This window comes from Pimephales promelas, chromosome 14 (assembly GCF_988280905.1).
Source record: "Pimephales promelas chromosome 14, fPimPro1.hap1.1, whole genome shotgun sequence".
Classification (NCBI taxonomy): domain Eukaryota; kingdom Metazoa; phylum Chordata; class Actinopteri; order Cypriniformes; family Leuciscidae; genus Pimephales; species Pimephales promelas.
In genome coordinates, this window is record NC_142782.1 from 17,648,483 (window position 1) to 17,672,794 (window position 24,312).

At 37.1% G+C, this 24,312-nt stretch overlaps 1 protein-coding gene across 2 annotated transcripts in view; it reads left to right on the forward strand.

Moving 5' to 3' along the window:
- The first annotated feature begins 474 nt into the window (after positions 1-474).
- lmx1bb (LIM homeobox transcription factor 1, beta b) overlaps positions 475-24,312 on the forward strand; it is a 75,199-nt gene continuing 51,361 nt past the window's right edge. Inside the window, exons 1-3 of one of the 2 annotated variants that reach the window (XM_039681073.2) lie at positions 475-1,367; positions 2,882-3,005; positions 4,039-4,225. In XM_039681073.2, the coding sequence (XP_039537007.1) occupies positions 2,936-3,005; positions 4,039-4,225 (257 nt within the window). In that variant the 5' untranslated portion in view covers positions 475-1,367; positions 2,882-2,935. Of the gene's footprint in view, positions 1,368-2,340; positions 2,645-2,881; positions 3,006-4,038; positions 4,226-24,312 lie in introns of those variants that run through there. The other variant, XM_039681062.2, reaches the window with a different exon arrangement.

Sequence of the window (24,312 nt, forward strand, 5' to 3'; positions counted from 1 at the left end):
CGTGGCCTATGGTTTTCTGAGTGTCAACTGAAGACATTTATTTTTAAAGGTGTTGGGCTGGTGGGGGTTAGACTACTCTATAATGAGGGGTCGTCATAGGTATCTCACTTGGCGACTGCTTGAAGTCTCCTAAATGGCTCGGAGGTAGTACGGAATCCCGGGAGTGAGGCGGTAACAGGGGAGCGTGACGAATTATATAGCGCGAGGAGTTAAGCGCGTGCATTCCTCCCTCTCAGTGTACTATATGATGTTTGGAAAAGAGCGTGTTAACTCCCATGCTTGAGTAGCCTACAAGACTTGAGGCGTTGAAGTTTAGTTATATTAAAAACTGACGTTTGACTGGCCAAATCCCATTATATATAAGCAATGAGCTAAATCAATTATCTTATTCTGACAAAATGTAGAACATTCTAACATAACAGAGGCTTCCTTAACTTAACTCTTTTTTTTTTAATAAATAGAGGGAGAACAAGAACTTGACTATGTAGTTAATCTCAGCAACAACTGAGGACACGTGCAATTAATAAAGACCTGAAGATGAAAGGCGCAACCATTAGTGGGTCTCAAACAAAAATACCCAGCACTGGGATCCTAACAATTGCTCTCAATAGGTAGTCCATGTATATCATTGGTAGTCATGGCTATCGTTAGTCTATCTCAAACATTTGTGAAGCATTGGGCTGCCATAAATACAGCTGATTTATTGTTTTCCCTCATGATCAAAACGGTGAGCAAAAAATGTTTCCTCGCAATACCGCTATAAATTATGCTGTGCAAAATTTAGTTAAACAATTCTTCGTTGTTTTTAATAAGAACGAAATGTCTTAATGGTTAGAGTTACTAGAATGCACTCCCCTAAATAAATTGCCAGGGTAACAGAATAATCAATTTACAAAGAAGCTACATTTTAATAAATGTATAAAATATTCATCACTTATCTGTTGCATCATTTCATTTGTTCAGATGCGTCCTCTTTTGATTGGTTTATTGGTTTGGGATGAGAATAGATCTATCCAAAGCGGTACCGCCGGAACGGAACGAAACAAACAAAGCGCACTAAATAAAATTAGCTCGATTTTTATCTTTTCTGTTTAATCGGTGGTATTATTACTCTATCCCTGATATCCAATAGGACTGCATTTTATTTCATCTGACTCTGTCATCCGCTGTCTGTGGTTATCGGCCCTGATCTCCAGGTGCATCGTGGACGAGGGTCAGAAGGTTCGAGGCTTCATAATGGACACAAAAGCACAAAGCACGCGGACGGGGCAGGCGTGATGCTCCGCTACCTGATATCAAAGCCAGCAGCCTCTGCATGAGAGGAGAGGGGGAACCAAAGAGCTCTATTTACGACAACAACAATAACAGTAACATTTTACATTACAATACGCATGTTACAAATTTGCCGTTATTGTGATTAATTACAAAAGAAATTGCACGTAGGCTAATTGCAAACAGAGCCACAGATTACAAATGACTTGTTTTCTTCTGTATTCATTGTAATCACGCTGAAACATAAACACTGCGATGCAAAGTGTGGGATATTTCTGCAACTAAAAAATAAAATAAAAAATAAGAATACAAATAACAGTTAGCCTATTTATTTTGTTTTGTTGCAGATAAATACATGTACTTTTTTGTTCTGTTTTATTTTTTGCGTCGTTATTTCGTTAAATTGGTTGAAGGAGTTGTTCATAAATAGTCAAATCATATATTGTAAAAAAAAAAAAAAAAAAAAAAAGAAGAAAAAAGCGCCTATTCCCGTTAAAAAAAAACACATATATACAGTCTGTGGGGCATCAACATCCATATTTTAAGTTATAAGTACATTAATATAGTCTAAAATTGTTTCAACATATTGACTCAACAGCTCTTTCTTTCTTGTTTATCACTTCAGATGTTGATTCCCTACTGATGTAGAAATGCTGCATTTTGAGTCCTCAACAATTTTTAAAACTGAAAAAAATGACAATTTTTTTTACATTTATAGACAGAAGAGTCGCGCGCATTTTCTTTCTTTCTTTCTTTCTTTCTTTCTTTCTTTCTTTCTTTCTTTCTTTCTTTCTTTCTTTCTTTCTTTCTTTCTTTCTTTCTTTCTTTCTTTCTTTCTTTCTTTCTTTCTTTCTTTCTTTCTTTCTTTCCTTTAGGCAAAGCTTTAGTTCGAATTAGACTGTGTTTTCAGACTCGTTTATTTTCACCACAATTTTCGTAACGTTGTTTACCATCCTTTTGCGCTTCTAGTTTGGGAGGCAATGCGATTTGGAAGGCGGAACGCATTTAGTTCCACTCGGCGGAGTGCACGAACACTGGCGCACCAATAGCATCCCTAAGTCAGTCAATAGTCTGCGAAGTGACGCGACCAAAAGGGGAGGGTGCTTTCTCTCAAGCCTATCTCAGTTTTGAGATTTCTCAAGCTGCAGGGAGCCGAATGGTGCACTAATTTAAGAGTTAACGTTTAGACATCTCCTTTATATTTTCGTGGATTTGTACTAATTTCCTGAAAAGTTTTGCGGGTCGAGACGACTTGTGCACGGTGTAGGAAAGGGAGGATCTTCCTTTGCAGCTCGTGATAGCGCACTGCCGGGATACAAACTTTGCGCTTCGCGCAGAAAACGTCTAGACTGACTCGGCCGGTAATTAACAGGTGATTTAGTGCGTGTTTTAAGTTTTATAGTTATGTGTTGCAGTGCTTCTGTACCAAGGTTTGATCAAGAGCATATAGCAATCTTGCAAGTGGCAATTCCAATGAAAAGTTTTCTTGAGCTGGCCATCTTAGATTGAGATTTCTGTAATATCAACTGATGTTGTGTGCTGTAGCCTAGTTTGGGGATTTAAAGCGTGGACAACTCTGACAAATGTGTTGTTATGGATATTACAACAGGTCCAGAGTCACCAGACGGAGTTTCCTTGCAGGTAACAGTGGGAATATTTAAAGATGTTGGACGGTATAAAACTCGAAGACCATCCGCTGCGGTCGGGACAGGCTACACTCGGAGTAATGCTGGGTAAGTGATTGATTCAGTGTCTTCAGGATATATTCAGAGAATACGAAAAGATCATTCCTGAGAATTGTATAATGCTTTTTTAAATCAATATGTTGAAGAGAACTAGCTGGAACTGTGGCAGTCGAGCTATGCAAGCGGCTGGGATGCATCCTCCTCATGTGTCATGCATTTTACCGGCCGGCCGCATATTATCAATCGTTTATTATCAATCGCTATTATCAACGTTATTTCCCAGATAAAATAACCACACAACTGATAAATAAAATCCATTTCTCTTACATTTTATGCGCAATAATGCATTTATTGCAATGCTTCAAAATTGTCATTTTCATGGGACAAACGGTTACTTATTTCTCATTCTCACACCCACAGAAATATATCTCATTATGACTGCTTCATTTGAACTGCAAATTAAACGTATAAATCCTGGCGAATAAATAAAAAGCGTATGGTAAAAAATAAAAACAGGCCTAAATAAATTGAAGTAACAGACACACACACACACACACACACACACGCACGCACGCACGCAAGCAAACAGACATGCTGGCAAGCAGCAACAACAACAACAACAACAAACTGCTACATAATTCTAGTCTTTTTTTTTTGTTCCAAATGTTTTTTTTAGGTAAGCTATACAAACACACATAAGTACAAATATTGTATTGTCAATTATTTTGCATCACATATGGCTATAATCGTCGCAATCATGTATGGCTGGTATAAGGGCTATAGCTACTTTTTGGTTTGGTGTTATTTGAATTTCGTGCGTATATAATAATGATTATTAATAATTATAATGGCCTAATAATAATAATAACAAATCCCATCGTACATACAGTATGGTGGTAAATTGAAAGTTATTAACAAACAATTTGTTTTGTTTTTTTTCACCCTGCCATAAAATTTAAAAAGGCAATATTAACCTAAATAAAGGATTAGCCACTTATTCAGTAGCCCATTTATAAACCCTTATTTTAAAATGCAGATCCAGTCAGTGTGTTAGTATTAAAATTATGCGTTTGCCCTCCAGGGACGGAGTGCCATCACCAGGCGGTGTGTGAGGGGTGCCAGCGGCCGATATCTGACCGCTTTCTGATGCGCGTCAACGAGTCTTCATGGCACGAGGAGTGTTTGCAATGCGCCGTGTGTCAACAACCGCTCACCACCAGCTGCTACTTCCGGGAGAGGAAACTTTACTGCAAACATGACTACCAACAGTAAGGGCATGGATTATTTATTTATTTATTTATTTATTTTAGTGTAACACGCGCGCAGGTTCTTTAGAATCGTTCTTTAAATCTTTTTTTTTTTTTTTACTCAACTGTGATCAAGCAAAGACATGACACAATTTTCGTTTTTTACGCACGAGATGATAGTACTTCCAGTACTTCCGTTCGTAAAGTTGGACTGTATGGTGGAGTTGGTGGTATGATTTTGTTGAACTTGTCAACGTCTTAAAATGGTGTCAGTTTTACAATTGAGCCACCAATTATACTTTGGAGCAGTGAAGATTGGTCCTTATATTTTTAGACCTTTAAGATATAGTTATAGATAGTTTAATAGGCTACATTTAGTTTGTAGCATATTACCTGCATTATCTTGTTCTTTCTTATTTCTAAACTGAGATCGGCTACGTCACTCCTGAGATTTTGAAGGAACTTTTGGGCTGTGATATTTTGCAATGCAATGGGAATTAAAATTGAGCGATTTCATTTAAAGTGGTTGTTTTTTATGTTTTTTTTTTTTTTTCAATTAATCTAGGCCGCATAATTGTTTGATCACCTGTCGTTCACGCAGTTTATTTAACGCAGATTGGTGATGATGGTCACCACAGAATATTAATGTAGGCCTGTCTTAATTTTACCTTAATTTACATGCCAATGGTAAATCGCCAGAAAATATTTAGCCCCAAATTAGACATTCCGCGTTATTTCTGGACAATATATAAATTAAAATATATTAGAAATATTTTCTGGCGATTTACCATTGGCATGTAAATTAAGGCAAAATTAAGATATCAATATTTATTTATTTATTTATTTATTAATTCATCAAATGTTTCCATTAATTTATTAAGGTAATTTATAATTGTTGTTAGACCTAGTATTATAAATATCAATAGCATTATATATAGGCTATATATATATATATATATATATATATATATATATATATATATATATATATATATATATATATATATATATAGGCTATAGCCTAGTATTATTATCATTAGGCTATTGATGTTTTGTTGTTGTTAACCCGTGGTCGTTTGTTCTAGGCTGTTAGAATGCCTTTGAACCATCAAGCATGAGGCTATATATTTTAACATCGTGTGCAAATTCTGCTCGAATCGGACTTGTTATTCATCTTTTCTCTAAAATGGGAGAGTTTGATTGTGCTCAGTGGGGAATGCTGTGTTGATATTCACCCGGTCCTGAAGCTGTAGGCTAAGTGTGGACGACCGCAGTAGGGCGCCTTATGTTGCATGTCGTCTTTTTCCCGTGTTTGTCTCTAGCTTTTGTGTCATGGGGGTTTTGAAATATCTCTCCCTCTCTCATGGTGAAAACTGAGAGTTTTCTCAGTATTATCTACATAAGGAATGTTTAGATTTAGCGTATAAGCTGCTTGTCTTTGGAGTCCTCTTTTTTTAATTCTTTTTTAATCTTAACTCCGTTATGATTTCTAAGACTGAATGTCAATAAGATGTTAGGTTGGTGTAAGTCATATTTTCCTGTCTGATCTCTTTTTGACCGCATTACAGAACCTGTCATTTCATAAACAGCAGTTTCGTTGCAGCATCACACATGCAAGGGAGGCCCTTTCACGCGTACACAGGTTACACAGGTAGCTAGCAGTAATATTTGTTTATTTATTTCTCAATGACGGGCCATTTAGTAGATGTAATTGGCACCTTTTTGACTTTTATGACGTTCATTTGTGTTGTACTTGTCAACTCCGCAAAGCGCCCGTGGCTCCAAGTTGAAGCCTTTGGCCGTTTCTAGTGGAACTCCGCCTAATGACATGCTAGCATCAATTGATTCATGCCCTATAATCATTCGAACCGTAAATCACGACATTGGGCAAACGTTCATATTCACACCTCTCTGTCAGCTATTTACAGCACGAGCTTACCGGCGGGAATTTATAGCTTGTTTTGGCGCGGAAATTTCACCTCGCTGTAGTTCAAGAGTAACTTGGAATAACAGCCTTGCGTTATTAGAGGATTAGCTTTGGAATTACGATCTGCATATACAATTATTTAAATGGAACAGCAGACCTTTGCATTTTTTTTAAAGACACAGGTTATGGAAATATAATTTTGTTTTCAAGCTATTAGTGGGAATTATTGCAAATTAATCGGAATTCATTTGAATTGCAACGCCACTCTTCAATAGATAGCCTAAAGCCTGCACTAATATTATTATTATTATTTTAACATTTATTTCTTTTTCTATTCTTTTTTATAATTTTTTTTTGCTTTCTCAAATGAGACAGGAAAATAAATATTAAATAACCTCAATAGACTATTATTCATTCTCTAAATTAGACTATTCTATAAATATGTTATTAAAATATATATATATATATATATATATATATATATTTACAAATTTTGGAGTCTTTTATCTTTTGTTATCAGAACATTAACTTTTAAAATCAGAAAAGCTGCAAAACCTTTTTTTTTTTTAAATTAGGCTAAATGTAATTGTAAGTAAGTTTACTATATTAATGTTGTATAAAATGCAGGCAGAATACGTTTTAGGCAAAGATGGCTTTTGTTTCTGTATAACCCGTGAATTGAATTATTCTTAATAGACATTAGGATTTCTGTACCAAATGCAAATGCATACTCAGTATGTGTGCAAGATAGGCTAGATATGACATAACTTCTGCAGTGCAATATCACAGTGTTATTTAACAGCATAGGCCTACTGCATTATTTGAATGCTGAGTGTTTGAATGTTCCCCTTTGGCCCTTGAACCTGGCTCAAGTCTGTTGTTAGTCTTGGTCCAGGGATAATTTGCTCGAAGTAGGAAGTTGTGGACGATCCCCTGGTGTGCTGATAGTTCTATTTTAGCACCGTGGGGGCGTCCTCCTGCGATGTGTTGTTTTTTAATTAGCTCTGCTTTGCGAGTGGGATGCCATATTCCCGCTGACATGAGTGGATTTTGGTCCTGGCAGTGTTTTCAACATGACTTGAGCCGTATACAGCCTCCCAGTGCACCCTGACATCGTGTTTTTACCCAGAATGCCTTTACTCTCCCATATTATCATTGTTTCAAATTATTTTAATGATTTGTAATGTTCTTGAATTCTTGTTTGGGTAGTTGTATAAATATAAAAATGAAAGCTGCTTTAATGAAAGTGTGAGAAATGGTAGTTCTCGCACGTTTGGAGAAGCGAGGACGCCGGTTCCTAATCCTGCAGTGTTCAGGGGTTTTTTTGCTTGCAGTGTTGAAGGCCCTCGTATAGCGCCCTGCTCTGGGATGAGGCCGACCCTGAGCCAGCCTGTTCCTCTGCAAGGAAGTATTAGGTTTTGTGTCAACATTAGCCCAGCCTCTCCTGGCAGCATTAGAATGATGCAATCATCTGTCATCTCGTGACTTGTGCCACACACACCCCCCCACCACCAGACGTTTAACGCTTTGACCTAACGGGATGTTATTCTGGTGTAGAGGAGAGCGTTAGATGGCTGGGTTTTAGGTTTAAATTCATTCATGGAATGGATTATTTAGTTTTCTCTATACAGTACACGTCTCTTCTCTTTATGTGTTAGTAAATGTCCTTGACATGTACAGCTGTGATAGTATTTAACCATAGAAACTGTGTGCTATGTCTATATGTTTAATGTGCCAGCCAGAGACAACTTTGAAGGATATTTATTTTGCTATTATAAATACAGTACATGCAGAAGCTAATATTTCTTTTCATTATGAATGTGATGTTATGAAAATGTTGTCACAAACACTTTTAATTTATTTGAACTGACCTCGAAACACTGATGTTTGGTTGACCACACTTAAGAATTTTTAAAACTTGAATATGATTTTGAAAAGTTGTGTTTTTACCTAAACTTAATTAATGTTTATATTTCTATATTTAGGTACATATTCAAATTATTTTGTACATACATTTTCCTTATTATTTGTATAATAAGCTATGTTTAAGCTAACACTTTTTTGATGGATGTTACTATAGCGTCACAATGAGAATAAAACTAAATGAAATATTTTACAATAAGGTTTGTTAGTTAACATTAGTTAACTTCATTAGTTAGTATGAACTAATAATGAATTGCACTTATACAGCATGTATTAATATTTGTTAATGTTAATTTCAACATTTACTAATATTTAAATCGTGTTAACACAAGTTAATGCACCATGAACTAATATGAGCAAACAATGAACAGCTTTATTTTTATTAACTAATGTTAATGATTAATAAATACTGAATCAAATGTATTACTCGTGGATAGTCCATAGTTAATACATTAACTAATGTTAACTAATAAAGCTTAAACCTTGTAAAGTGTTACCCAATAATTTATTAAGCCATTTCTAATCTATAATTATCCCGAACTGGATAATCAGTCTGTGTGTTATTTTTATTTTATTTTTTTATCACAACTATAACATCACCAAACAAATTTGCAGAAATAATGTCAGGAACACTCCCCTCGTCAACCATTGTTTGGACAAACAGATGTTCTAAACGCTGTTTCTAAACGCCATTTAAGATGTGTTTGTGTTGGACTGGTTGGGATTGCTGGATACAACCATAATGGATACCATCCACTATACAAAGAAAAATACTAAGAAGCCAAAATAATAAATAATTTCCATAATTTATCTTCTCATTATTTCACAGTGTTCTCAGCATAGTGATGAAGCTCTCCACAGTGTTATTCCTAAAAACAGGCATTTCACAGGCTCGAAAACACTAGTGGCAGTGGTGTCATGGGGCATCACTATCTCTGACCAACACATTCTACCTATATGAAGACATTACGAAGGTGGTTTTGTCTCAAACCAAGGATCTTGAGTTCACAGAATACATCATTCAAATAAAGCTGGAAATAAAAGTAGAATTCATGAATGCAAAACCAGCAGCGACATAATCCAGTGATATAACAATTATTGGTGTCTTTCAAAGTCTCTACATCCTCCAAAATAATCCTGGACTATTAAGTTGTCTTGCGAGAGTGTTTCAACTGTCTTGTCATAGACAAGAAGATTTAAGCTTGGCGCATGTCTTAGATGCGAGTTATGAGGATGATAATCAAATCTCATCTTGGACTTTCAGACTCGCTCTCTCCTTCTCTTTCTTTTTTTTCATATCCTAATGAGATTAGCCTCCCAACAGCCATAGTACTAGCTGATTTGAATGACAGGTCTGCTCCGCTATCCAAGGCTATCTTACTAAGCTCTCTGCCGCATTGTCTTGAATGGAGGGACTGACGGAAGCTGTGTGCCCTAATCCTCTTATTTGTGTCGGAGGGAGAAAAGAGGGAAGAATGAGGTGGAATGGGACAGTGCTTTGGAATGGGACCACTGCCACTTCCTCCCTCTGAGCCCTCTCTCACAGCCAAGTGAGCATGAGAGGGATCTTATGGGGCTCAGGCTCGCAGACAGGAACAGTCACACATGCATTAAGCAGTTTGCTCCCTCCATTTAACCCTTCGGAATATATTTTCAGAAAGTACAAAGCTCTCGGTGGTCTATGAATAGAAAATATCCCTGTAGCATTTCAGCACAAACTGAAGAATTCTGGCAGGTGTTTATGTACCAAGGGATACTCCACCAAAATTGGAAAATTCTGTCATTTACTTGCCCTCTTAGTGGATACAAACCTGTGTGACGTTCTTTCTTCTGTGGAACACAAAAGACTGTCTCGGTGTTCTTTGAAGACCTTTATTCGGGCTCTAACATTCTACAAAACATCTTCTTTTGTGTTCCACAGACAAAAGAAAGTCATGCAGTTTTGGGACGATTCAGGGTGAGTAAATGTTGACAGATTTTTCAAATTTGGGCGAAAATGATCCGTTTAAATGTCAAAAATGTATGGGCCCCATATCAGGGTGTTTTAGGGGTCATTTGAAAGAATGACTTTTGCTGGTTTTTGCTGGATGCTTTGTGGTCTTTTGCGCCCGCTCAGTTTTCCTTCACGTGGAAAAAGCTTTCGCCGGGTCGGACCCTCCTGGAGCTAGTGGTAATCTGTCTTCAGCTGGAGCTCCCACAGTTCTTTATTTACTCATTCAACTAGTTGGATGTCTGTAGATCAGATGCTCTGAAACAATTTGATTACCTCAACCAGCCAATTACCGTCCTCCTCGCGACCACAGTTCTAAAGCCAGATTGTGATATTTCTTCATTTTCCTAACAAAGGGAAAGAGATGAGTTAGAACGATCTTGAATGCTGTCATACCACCAAAGACTTTTCAGGATAATTAAACAGAAATATTGGAAACTAATGGTTAGCAATTGAATACCTACCATATACTGATGTTTGAAGATGAACGTGACAGTTTGCGTTTTGGTTGGATAAAATGTTTTGTGTGGTTGAATCAATTTTTTAAATGTATTATTATTTATTTATTTATTATCAAACAATAGTTTTGAGCAGAAGTGTAAGGTCAAAATACAAGTTTATACACCTTGGAAAAAGGTTGATGCCTTAAAAGTACGATCAACTTAGATATTTAAGTCATTTCAACTTAATTTACATTAAACTGACTTCCAAAATTGAGTTGAATCTTGTCTAAAGTTGAAAATTGCTTAACTTGTTTTGATAAGTTAAGCCAATGTAAAAACATTGATCATGTACTTTTTTTACAGGCAGTCAGTGCTTTTATAAAAATTTTAAGCTTCAAGTTTATGCTTTTAAATCCTTCAGATATTGACCCCATTAACTCCCCATTAAATGCCTTATTGTAGGCTTCAGCTCAAAACCATGAAAACATAAGCTGATTTCTAAAACCTTATTTACCTTTTATATGATAAAATGAGTTGTCTTTCATTGGTGCATGAAAATTAAACCAGCAATTGAAAAAAAGAACAACAATGATCTAACCTACTCTAACCCAGATCTACACTATAAATTTTTTTTTTAAGTACCGTTACCGTAAGAAGCCTTTTCTAACTGATTTGACCCTTAAATGACTTTGCTTGGTGTACTAAATGAATTTAGTTATCTGAGTTATTTTTTTCTCTATGAAGGACATTTTTAAGTTATGGGTCAAAATGCCATTTGTTTTATATTTTTTGTACTATTTTGGTGAGTGTGGAAGGCTATATTTAAGTTCATAACTTCAAATTGATCAAGATATTATCATGATTGTTTTTTCCCATTCATTTAAGATTTTAGAGAAGTCAGAATTGTACTGCAATGTCTAAACTGTTGTTCATAAAGTTGGCTTGAAGTAAAAGAAAAAAAGCTGTGCATCAGAGAAGGAGTGTCACTGTGCTCAGTGTGTGTGTGTGTGTGTCCGGGACAAAATCCTGAATCCCAAATGTAGTGGTCTAAATATTCCTAATCCCCTGAGTGGGGAAGCTGAAGTAGGAGACAGGTTAAAGTAAACTGGAAAAACAGTGTTCGACCAGCAAGACCTCCTGTTTCCCCACCCACTGTCCTGATCTTCTGTCACGATGGGGATCACTGCTGATCGGCCCATCGCTGACTGGACCAAGGAAAACAAACTTGAGCAGGAGATGGTGGGGATCGTATTTCCATACCTCCATGGGACTGCGAGCCCCCCGCAAGCAGCTAAAATGATTTGTGCTGGAGGTCAAAAGACCCATGGCGGCTTCAAAAAGTGGAGAGTGGAAATATTTGGATGTTAGGCGGATTCAATGAGAGGCACAGTGATAGAGAATGGAATGACAGGAAAAACCACCTAACTGGAATGCAGATGTTTCAAAATTTTAATAATCTTCTGTCCGAAGATTCTGAGGAGTTAAACACACAGCCACAGCAATGTAAACACGATTAGTTTTAATTTCACACTCATTTGAATTAAAGGAATAGTCTGGGTTCATTGCAGGTTAAGATCGGTCAACAGCATTTGCGGCATGATGTTGAGATCTACAAAGCTGCTTGTCCCTCCTTTTCTTAAAAAAAAAAAAATGAAGAGAAAAATCGTAGTAAGGCACTTGCCAAGGAAATTAAATAGGGCCAATGTTTAAACATTGTAAAAGCACTCTCTGTTTCAATAGTATAGCCAGTAAACCTTAATAATGACAAGAACAACTGCAAGATTAACTACAGCTAAAACAAAATACAAGACTAGAACAATTTACGTAAAAGCTTTTGTTTTTATTTATATTAAATCCTGCGGGGCCCTGTTAACTTGCATTGTAAAAATTATATATATATATATATATATATATACATATATAAAGAAAACGCAAATCATTTTTGTGGCAATGAACATTATGCTGCCAATTGTTCTAGTAGGCCTATTGAACCCAGACAATTATATTAGAAGCAAAACAGATTTAAAAATTGTTGTTGTTTTTTTTTTATGTTTTGTTTTAGAGAAGGTTTCAGCAGAGGACGTTGTGATGTCATTTTTAGGTCAGGTGTCTTCTTGCTTTTTTATGCAGGGATGCAACCTTTGTGCAATTCCCAAAACTATGATACTGATCGTCTGTGCCTTTTTCCTCCACCCCCACCCCCCTCTCTCCACTATCCTTCCATGTCTCTCCTGGCTGGATGCTAATATTTCTCCGAAAAGAGCCACAATACATCTTCCTGGGAATTTCCACGACTCGCAAGTGCAGCAAAATGATCTGCTAGTCTAAAAAAAAGTGGATGAGGGAATGAAATATTGAGGGTTTCTGAAAATCGAATAAAGGAAAATGATTTATTCCGTAGTGCCATTTTAATGAAGACTCATGTGTCTTTGTTTACTTACGAGCGAGACCGAAAAACCTAATATATTGTCTGATTGATATTGAGATATTACGTGTTCTTTGTTTTAGTGTCAACCAATGCATTCTCTTTATTGTTTTACCTTGTGAATGCTGTTGTTTTGATAGTACACTTTTTACCAGTCCCCCACGATGCCCATCTTTTTTTGGCAGGGTTCATAACCACAAACACAAACATGCTGTTCAGACATAATAGTGTTTTCGAAGAAACGCCGAACCTTAGAATTGCTTATTCAGCAGTGAGAACTGGATGAGAAACATAGCTAAACTCACTTGAGTCACATATGGAAAATAGATAGGCCTGACTTTTGCATTTTTTGCCCCGAAAAAGATTGTCTTTGGAGTCGAACATTTCTGTTATGGCCTCAGACATGTTCGCCATCTCAGACCAATCCATCTCTTCTCCTGGCTTCCCTGCTTCTGTTGTTTTTTCTCGGGAGGGAATGAGTAAGTCCATTCCCCCCTCCCGAGGTGGGCGTCTGTCTGTTGTCAGGCGTGAGGAGCGGCCCCTGCCCCTGCAGTTAGCAGGGGGAAAGCGATCCTGACCCCCGGCCCAGAACATGAAACCAGAGCCGGTGTGTGGCGCTTGGTGCTCAGCTGGAGAGGCGGCAGAGCCCTGACCTCCAGCTCCACATCACACCGTGCGCCAGACTCCTCTCTGCCCTCCTTCTTCTGCTCTGTAGTGGTGGGACACGGTGCCAAACCACCTGAGGGCAAAGCCTGAACACCCCACGCACCCGAAAACATCTCCATCTGTGTCTACAATCCAAACATTTTGCTGTCACATTCATCCTCGTTTGCATACTCTTTACAAGAGGTAAAGGATTAAAATGTTATACATTAGGCGGCATGCTATCTAAAATAATAGCTACACATTCAAATATTTTATGCAATAAAAGCAGACTCAGAAATTCAATCTCACTATTGTGAAATATAAACTTGCAATTGCGAGTCATAAAGTCAGAATTGCACGTTTCTATCTCACTATTTTGACTGAATTCTCTATAACTTGCACTTTCAGAGTTTATATCACGCAAATCTGACTTTAAAAGTTGAGATAAATGTCAATTATTTGTTTTAATTCGAATAAAAGCAGACTGTATTCAAATACAGAAATCATTTTAAACTGCATTGGTTGCATGGGTTGGCGGATTTATTAGTCCGCCAACAACTTGCCGTTAACTAAACATAACCAACTAAACATAGTCTTATTTACAAAATAGTATTTAATACCATAGTATTTAATACTCCAAAGTACTCCAACATGTCCAATAAATCTACATCTTAAATGCTTTTTGTGCTCTGTTAATGTTTTAATACTGTGTTAGTCATTCAAGTTTCACATCCAGGTGTCAAACCTTTTAACGTTTTGATTCGCAGTTGCGAGTTATAAAGTCAGATTTGCACGTTTCTCACTATTCTGACTGATTTCTCTATAACTCGCACTTTCAGAGTTTATATCGCGCAAATCTGACTTTAAAAGTTGAGATAAAAGTCAATTATTTGTTTTAATTCGGTGGCGAATAAACAAGGTAAAACAAGGATTTATCTGTCAATTTTTACTGGGACTGAGCAAGTGGTTTAACAAATCCTGAAAATGGCTTGCGTAGAAGATTCTGCTTAGAAGATGGTTGCTGTTTAAAAGATGGCGCTGTAGGTGATTGGCAACATCACATTTAGCATTTGATTCTGCTACAACAGGCAATTTTGAATTGTGTGCAGTGTCATGTGAATACGTCTCTTGGAAATGCTTTAAAGAGTATGTGCCACTGAACCAACTTCTTATTTAGCTGTTTTCTGTTCTGTTCTCCCATTTTGGCATTCATTATTCATTTCTATTTTAGCATTTTTTGTCATTACAATACATCCAAATAGACTTTCAACACTGTTTTGGGTCACAAAACACGACTTGAGAATGACTGGTCTAGATAAGATGCTCTCCCAACCAATTTACATAATATTAGCAAAGCACAATCAAAGCAAGGTCAGTAATGTGTCATACTTTTCAAAAAGAGAGCCCAGCAAACACATCGTCCGTAACGTTGAACCCAGTGATGTAAGCGGAGAAGAACAAATGATCTGCTCTGAAGTGTTAAGTGCTTTAGTGTTATGATATCAAATGGAGCATGAAGGCTTGGACAGAGGTTTATGATTTCACTTCTGTATCCCTTTCATGGCTCTTTCGTGTCATTATTTCCCAGTCTCGGGGCAGCTATCACTCACACGTGGGTTGTATTTGCATATAGTTGCTGAGTTGTCTTGCTACATAACGTTGTGTGATGAACAAGGGCGTATTCAGTCACAGTGAATCAGTATATCTGAACTGGCTTTGCTTTGGGATGCAGATTTGTTGTGAAATTCTTTATTGGACAAAATTGAACAAAAGCTTAAAGTCAGTCCTTAAAATGTTTCAATATTGACCTGCACAGGCCAGATTAAAATGATGGCTTTATCCAAATATTAGTTTGATTTCATGTATATCCGGTAACACTTTACAATACGGGTGCACTAATAAGTATTAATTCTTGCTTAACTAATGCACAGATAATACTGAATTAATGTGTAACTAATGATTATCTAAGCTATTCATTAATGATTACCACATTATGAACTAATTAAGAGTCTGTAAAGTTAATACATGAATTGTATTAATTAAACATGTAATTGTGGAATAATTCCATAATAACTCATTTTTGTAACTAATAGTGTTAATTAATATGTTAATTACCAGAATGAGCCAAAGCCTTGTATTTCAAATTCCAGATGACAGGTACACTAATATGCATTAATACATTATTAATTACTTCATTGTTAGTGCAAATTCATGTGCAAATTACTACAATTACTAAATGACTAGTTAATAATGATGTGCCCCAACAAGTAAAGACATAACATAATGATACATTTGCAAATCATTAGCTAATGATTAATTAAAGCAGACAACTGGAAGTTGAAGTGCATAGCTTAATTGTGGTAATTAACACATTAATTGACACTATTAGTTAATAAAATATGTTATTAAGGAATCAATACACAATGAAACATTGAATTAATAGCAATTCATGTATACTCTTTATTAGTTGCTGATGCAGTAATCATTAATTAATGGTTTACATTAACTCATGATTATCTATGCATTAGTTAAGCATGAATCAATGCATATTAGTGCACCCATATTGTAAAGTGTTACCATATATCCTATGGGGAAAGGTTCATCCTCTAATTTAAACCATATTGTTCTGTCATTTCTAAACATTACATGGTTGGTTGCAGTTAATTATTGACATTTAGCACATTGTTTGACATTGAAAAATACTCCCACTATCCATATGACGCTCACACATGCTCTTTTAAAAAAAAATAAAATAAAAAAAACCCTCTATGTGTCATTGTGGTGTGGGTGTTTGCCTTTTTAACAAAGTAGCTGAGCCTGGTGGCGTATTTGCTTCGTGGTTTTCAAGTAGTGCTGATGTTTCTGTATCTGACAGGCTCCAGAGGTTTTTTTTTTTTTTTTGCAGAGCTGCCATTTGGGTTATTCGCAATGGAAGGGCAGCTGCTGTATCCTCTCAAAATTTTGGCCTGATCCGCCGGTTACACGCTTGCAGGCACGCATACGCGCCACACATCTGCATCCCACATGCTTAGATACACGCGTACACATGTTGTCGGATTTGAGACTATAATCAGATTAATTGGTCCATCTTTCCTTGGAAACCTAACATACATTTTACGTTACAGCATTTTTTTTTTACCAGAGCCATATCGATGTAACATTAACCAGAAGCCGTGCTCGGAGTGTGGGGTCAGAGGGAGACTTGAGGGCCCCTGACATGACATCCTAATGAAATAAAGACTGCAGAAAGAGAGCGAATGCAGGAGAACCACTCAGAATTAGCTATTAAGAGAGAAGAATGATTCCCTTTCTCTGTACCGTACTCACAAATTATACCCCTAAAAGTGTTTTCTACCTTTTTGTTTTTAAAAATGTTGACTTTTACCTCAGATGTTATGTCTCCCCCATTTGAAAAACATGAGTAAAAATCAGTCATGGCCCCAAGAGGGAACCCGAACATTAGTTGAAGTATGTTTCTAATCCTTATTAACGTTCTCCAAAGTCATGCATGAAATATGTTTTGTGCCACACTACGCACCATGTGTTTTTCTTTTGCTCCACAAGTATTTTTCAAACAGAGATCCACTACACACACTGCTGTGCATTATTTTATTATAGGGTTGAAGCTCACCGCAGCCCTGAGAGTTTAAGAAAAGGAAAAACTGGTCTCGATTTTCCACCAAGTTTTTGCTTGCTACGTCCCGACGTTCCTTTTTGCTCGATTGTTATTCCGTAGTGATGTCATCAGCACAGGTAAAACATTTCTTCACAAACCGTCTGTTGCTCCAACAGGCCTTGCAATACTCCTGCACATTTTCACGATGCCGACCACGGGACCGTCCTCTGCCGTCTCTGCACTGAATCTGTATTTTTCTCTGTCAGGTTTTTAATGTCTCCCAAAAACTCTATCATTCTCCAGGGAGAGATATACGATCAATCAAAAGGCTCAAACGTCATTATTTTTTGAGAACTCCAAGTATCTCCCACCCATTTTTTTTTTTTTTCCTCCGTGGGAGATATGCGAGCAGCTGCGAAGAACCTCAGTGAACATTCGTCAAGGATTATAAAAGAAGTCTTTTTGTTTTTCGTAATTGAAATGTTACGTCTTTCTGACCGGTGAGAGAAAGACAAACGAGTAGCTTGAGAGCCAAACAGGAAGACTTTTTGGCCTTTTGGCCCAAGTTCACATGGTCTATCTGAAAAACACGTTTAGTTGTGCAGAATTTGAAGATGTGGTCTTTCAGTTCCACATGATATGTAATGAGCGGAGAGCTGCGAGGAAGAAAACCAGGAAAGAGAGGGAGAGAAATATGGTGAGTGGTTTCTGAAGGCAGCATTAACACAGGGTTCTGTTGTATTAAAAGAGATTTACACCCTAATGTTTAAGAGCAGTTTTCTTTAGCTCACTAGCTCCTCTTTTAAAGATATTTCAAGGAGGCTATAAAAGTGAACCGACAACTGGAGCAAAAGCCCTGACACATGCAGCATTGGAGATCGGCCCCTCAAGCCATACTGCATCTAAGACCCGACAACTCTTGGGGCCCTTGGGTTTGAGTTCAACCGCAGTTGTTGAAAGTCATAGCAAGATAAATAAGTATACGCTTGCTCTAAGGTTTCATGTGACTTCGTTAGGATGTGTTTTTGCTTGAGTTCAGCAAAGACTAGGATTGTATAACTTGTGATTTTGCTCCTCATGATACCTGTTCTTCGCGTTTTCTGCTGGAGGCCCATTTGTGACCCAAATGTAGCAGTGTTGTCTGTTTCCCATGTAGTTCTTTTGAAGCATGGGATCTGCATGGTCCAGAATGCCTCTGCTCTGTGTCAGATGTCATACTTCCCACTGGGCTGACCAACAGGCTCTCTTTGCACCCTGATGTGCCCATAATATTTAACGGTGCTTTGGCAACCCCAAATGGAAACTCTTATTTGGCCTCCGCAATCAGTGTTCATTTCTTCTCTGGTTGAATCTGTATTTTTGTTTCCTTTCTTTTTTTTATTTAATTAGTTATTTAACCCGAGTCTTTCATATCTGTGATGATGATGAAGACATGGAAATTTGATGGAGAAAGTTAAGCTATTGCTCCTACAAGCACCCCTTTTGAGAAGACTTGTCCAGAGGTGTGTTTTGGTAGTATACTTGGAAAGTCGAAGTATTTGCAGCATTGTATTTTGTGTGTGTGTGTGTGTGTGTGTGTGTGTTTGTGTGTAACATGTTTAGGACCTCTAAGCAGGTTACATGGTATAGTTTTGCTTTACAGTAGACATTTGGTGCACACGCACAATGGTAAGCCCAATCATAGTCCAATTGATGTGCTTAGAAAACCCTCTAAAATGGGTGTAAATCACTCGCATATGCGACTAAATTTCACAAGAGGCGACTAAAAATGTAATTAATTAGCCAATGGCTTATCAGAGTCAGAGGCAAAAAAAAAATTTTCAGTTAAATGTGTCACCAAACACAAACGAATCATTCACACAGAAAGCCACATCTGACAGCATGTGGCGTAAATACTGAATTGAGCTTTTTATCTTCTTGTGCTTGAACAGACAATTTCACACCAAATTATCAAAATTCCTGTCTTGGCGAGCATTCTAGTAAACAGTCGGCTATGTCTGAGTGAGCGTAAACAGTTGAGAAAGAAAATGCATGTGTACAGTATCAGTATATTGGATCCGTGCATTATGTCTTAAAGTGAAAGCAGCCTAATATTCCTGCTACTGTCTGTGTTTTTAAATGTATTAAATGTTTATTTTACTTCTGATTACTTTATTTAATTCTGTACTGACCTAATCTGTATCTAACTACTGTTAGATCTACTTGAAAAACCTGAAAAGCACTGTTTAATTTGCATCTTTGTTCTTCTCATCCCAAAGCGCCATATATGACGCTTTTGCAAAAGCGTAAATATCCAACGCACATGGTACCCTTTAACGTGAAATGAGACGCAGATATATTTGGGCAGAAGGCGCCCCCTAGTGGTCTAACCCTTACCCTACACCATACCTAAACTTAACCATTAACCGAAGCGTCTCATTAGACGTTAAAGGGTGCCATGTGCGTTGGATATTTACGCTTTTGCAAAAGCGTCCTATATGGCGCTTTGGGATGAGAACGCGTTGATTATTTATACAGTATGTGCTATTGCTTGTAGTTTGTTTAGTTGTTCTTATTTTATTACAATATGTTTACTTGACTTTAATAGTGTTTAAAATTTATATAATATATTCTTTTATTAGCATTCTTGCATTCCATCTAAAAACGTCTGGTGAGTAAAATAAAATAAAACTATAGCCAATGATGACTTGAGCTTCAGTGTGTACATAGAGGGTTGATAGTTAGCCTACTCACCAAACATTATTTTAAACCTATTTGTCTTTCTTTCTTCTTCTGTGGCACACAAAAGAAGATATTTTGAAGAATATCTCCGTGTTCTTTTTTCATACAAGTCAGTAGGGTCCAAAGTTGTATTGAATCGTTTTGACTGTCATTAGACAAAAACAGTTGAAACATTCTTTGATAAAAAAAAAAAAATGATTAATTTAAAAAAAGAAGTCTTTGTAAACACCGGAATTCATTTTGAACACTAGATTATCATTCCACAGAGGAAAAGTGTATTACAGATACCAACCATCGTGGGATTTGGGGTGTTTAAAGTCTCCCTGTAGTGAAAATCATGCTTTTAATGTTGTTTAAATGTCTATGTGGTGTTTTTAATATGCTTTAAGACAAACCATGTACAAATGCATAATTCAACACCATTCCTGAGTATTTTCTCTTTAAAAATCCAGTGAACCAAAGACAGTCTCAAAAACGCGGTTTAAAATCGCTGGTGATTCATGTCAACATGTGATCGTCAACGAGTGAATCTCTGAGCTGGTGCGAGTGAGTGGAGGTGGGGCTAACTTATATATTCAGAGACCCGTGTGTACTAAATGTTACATTCAAGCTATTTTAAGGCATGAAGATATGTATATATATATATATATATATATATATATATATATATTTTATTTTATTTTTTTTTTTTTTTTCAAGAAAAGATGTGCTTATAGGATACAATTATTGACTACAGGGGGACTTTAAAAAACTTTTATGTGTTTCAAAAATGTCCTGTGTGAAATTCCCCGATTACCTATAAATCAGCCCCACATCATTATTAGTACTTGGTTCTTGAATGCTGTATTTTGATTATATTCCAGCAAGATACTGTTTGGTGGGATGTGAACAACAGAGACTGATTTCTGCAAGGTGCACATTCTTTATCTCGGTTTTCGTGTCTAGGCTGTCCTCCTCGAGATGGACACTCGCCCTGTGGCGGCAAACCACCAGAGGCCTGTAGGTAATTGCACAAGTGGTTGATATTTCAAAGCCTGTGTTCACTCGCTATACTCCAAATGCGTTTAGGTGCTAGACTGGGAGCGTGTAACCTATTCTTAAGATATTTCAGATAGAAAGAGATGTCATTTTCCAGTGGTTGCATGAGTGTAGATGTCCGTTTCATCCTCGAGATTTGTGATTCTGGCGACATCCATGCAGATGCATTGCATCAAATCCAGGATGCACTAAAAGTGTCCTTTGCACGTAGCAGTTTATGTGGAAGGTTCATAAGACCCGCAGGATCAAAGAAAAGCAGGAAAGAGCACCATAGAAGGGAACAGGAAAAATAAATAGAGAGGGCATGTTTTTTCTTCGTCTTTATTTTTTCATTGTCAACACTGTTAATCATGTTAGCATCGACTTTACGGCTCCTCCCACGGCGGGGGCTCATGCTGTGGAGAGTTGCCCGTTATTTTAATTCGTTATTTTTATTGCCGTGAAGAAAAATAAAACTGAGAGAACGCAAAACAGACCTCTTAAACATAAGAACAATGGCAGTTAAAATTAACATGAAAAAAGAAACACGAAACTTCACACCACAGACCTATATCCTATTTCTGCATATATATTTTTTTTTTTATTGTGCTGTAACAAGTTGTTCTCTGAAAGGCCAGTGAGCGAATGAAGATCACACTTGACAGTTGCTTATTTCTTTCCTACGTTCACCATCATATTTGTTTATTTTTTAGGTTAGCTCTGCATGGAAACATTCATCAATCTGCTGTATAAATGATACGATGTGTGTCAGGCTGGTATTCGCAATAAATGCCAATCCTTTCATTTTCACTGAGCCTTAATTGGCCTGATTGCTATGCAATCGTATATATGTTCTCAAACCATTATCATTATAAAAACACAGCTGTTTTTTTGTATCCCCGTGGCATATTCCAAGACATTAACCACTAGGCCAGTAAACCGATTCCCATCTTAAGCAAAACATTAGTTTTTGCTAGAAGGCATTTTTTTTATGAACCGATCGGGCAAAACTACTAGGCATGAATTTCTGATTTATTAAGGCCACACAGACCTCAGAAATGCATGGTAGGGAATCCTCAAGCACATTTCACCCCTATTATCAAAATTTATATGCCAGTGGGGTCGCGAGCGATTTGTTTTGGCTGTCCGTTGGAGTGCGAACACGTGAATGAAGAGGCTGGCGTGGACGGAAGGGGCGAATGGCCTCAGAAACCTCGGGTTCCTGTCTCGCACTTCATCTGTTTTACTCTCTCTGAGTTTTAATTGGGAGTTATTGCTGGTGAGATAAGTGTGTGGATAAGCTTGCTCTGATCTATGAGGTGCTTGGACATCGCCAGTGCCGTACAATAACAGAATGTGTTCGGGGTCTTGGGCGTGACCCTTACTCCACTCCTCTTGCCCTCTGAAGATGTCTCCTGATCTCTTGCACATTTATTAATTCCTCATCCCTTCTCTTATTTATTGAGCAGATTTGTGAAACTCCCAGACCCTTTCGTGAAGCTTTACCTGCAGTCAAGTGTTTACTGTAGTGTTTTTGGGGGTATCGCTCACGCTAGTGATAGAACCACAGGAGCATTCCAGCCCTGGCCGTGTTAATGCTCAGCCTTAGGGGGGTATTAAAGAATGTGGCGGCTTTGAAGCTATCGCCTCTTTCCCGTTAGTTTTCTCTCCCTTGCTTTTTCTGGTCTCGTTTTCCAGCTTTGGTCTGATCCCTCCTTCCTCCTCTTTTCTTCTCCCCCTCGTTATTTATAGCCATACCCATCCTTCACCTGTGAATGGATGGTGAGGATGAAAGATTACTGGTTTTCAGGCTTGCATGACTTTTGTTTCGCATGGATTAATGGGGCTAGGAGTGCTTTCCCTAAGCACAAAGAGACAAATTTGAGCATTAAATTAGACAACTCTTACATGCCAAAAGTGTTTGCTCATTGGACAATCGCCAGCTTGTTTCCAGAGCCTGTCAGAGTAAATCACCTTAGATTCACTGATGAACGCTAATCCTGTAAGCAAGCATAAGTATGCTAAGATCTAGACCCTGTTATATTCTCTTTTAGGCTAGAGTAAATCTTGCTTTGAGCTGTATATTTTCAGTCTGCGGGAATGCTTTGACGTTTCATGGATAGTTACAAAGACTTTTCTCTATCCCTTGGAGTTCACTGCAGAAGCTTAATGTCGGATGTAATTCACTCACGCCAACGTGAAGTCCTGATTATTTGTGACACGTGCAGTTGCAGATCGCTCATGTAACTATCAACACTCTTTTGAGAAGCCTGTGAAATGGCTTTACGAGCAGTTTTATTGTGCTGATGTATTGAAACAGGAAGTTAGGATGGGACACATCACATATTGAAGGGATTGTCCCTGTTTTAGCCTTACTTGTATTTATCAGTACACTCTAAAAAATGCTGGGTTGTTTTAACCCAATTTTGGGTCAAATATGGACAAACCTGAAATGTTGGGTTAAAAATATAATGTAAAAATTTAACCCAACGGCTGGGTTAGTCCATATTTGACCCAAAGTTGGGTTAAAACAACCCAGCATTTTTTAGAGTGTAGTTGACCATTATTTACTAATTGGCATTAGTGGGATGGATATTCACATGCTACAATTTATTGGACACAAATTCGGAAACGTTGAAGAGTGCAAGATAAGTCACTGATATTGTTGTCTCTTTTTATATTGAAGAGAATTTATGAATATTATAAATGTGTATATCTGTTAAAAGTTACACTCTAAAAAATGCTGAGTTGTTTCTACCCAAATTTGGGTCAATTATATATAAACATGTTATTTAAAATTTTAACCCAACTTCAACTTACACTTTCAACTGTAAAAATAAACAAAATAAAAAACTTAAATTACATTTTTAACCCAACATTTGGGTTTGTCCATATTTGACCCAAATTTGGGTTGAATCAACCCAGCATTTTTTAGAGTGTACATTTTTTTTGAGGTCGTAGGGATGCACTGATGGTAAAATTGGCCAATAATGTTAGCTGACAATTATTTTTAAACATGTAATAAATTTAAATGCTAAAAGGACATTTATGCATCAATGTATTATACTTTACTGTATAAAACTGGACATCCATTTTGAGATTTTCTAAAGATTATTAATTTATTAGTGTTAAATATTAACTTTTAGTGGGCATTGGTAATCTGGTAAAAAGTATCAATGAGTTTAAAAAAAAAAAATCTCTTAAATAACCGATGATATCGACATGTCATAAATCCCCATAGATGACCTCAACAGATAACTAATGTTTACAATTATAAAATTAACAATTGTGTTTACAATTGTGACTTGACATCCTTCAGTTGTGCAAGTGCCTTCAAAACTCACCACCTCAATCCAGTCTAGAATACATAGATTTACATACACATGGAGAGAAACACATAC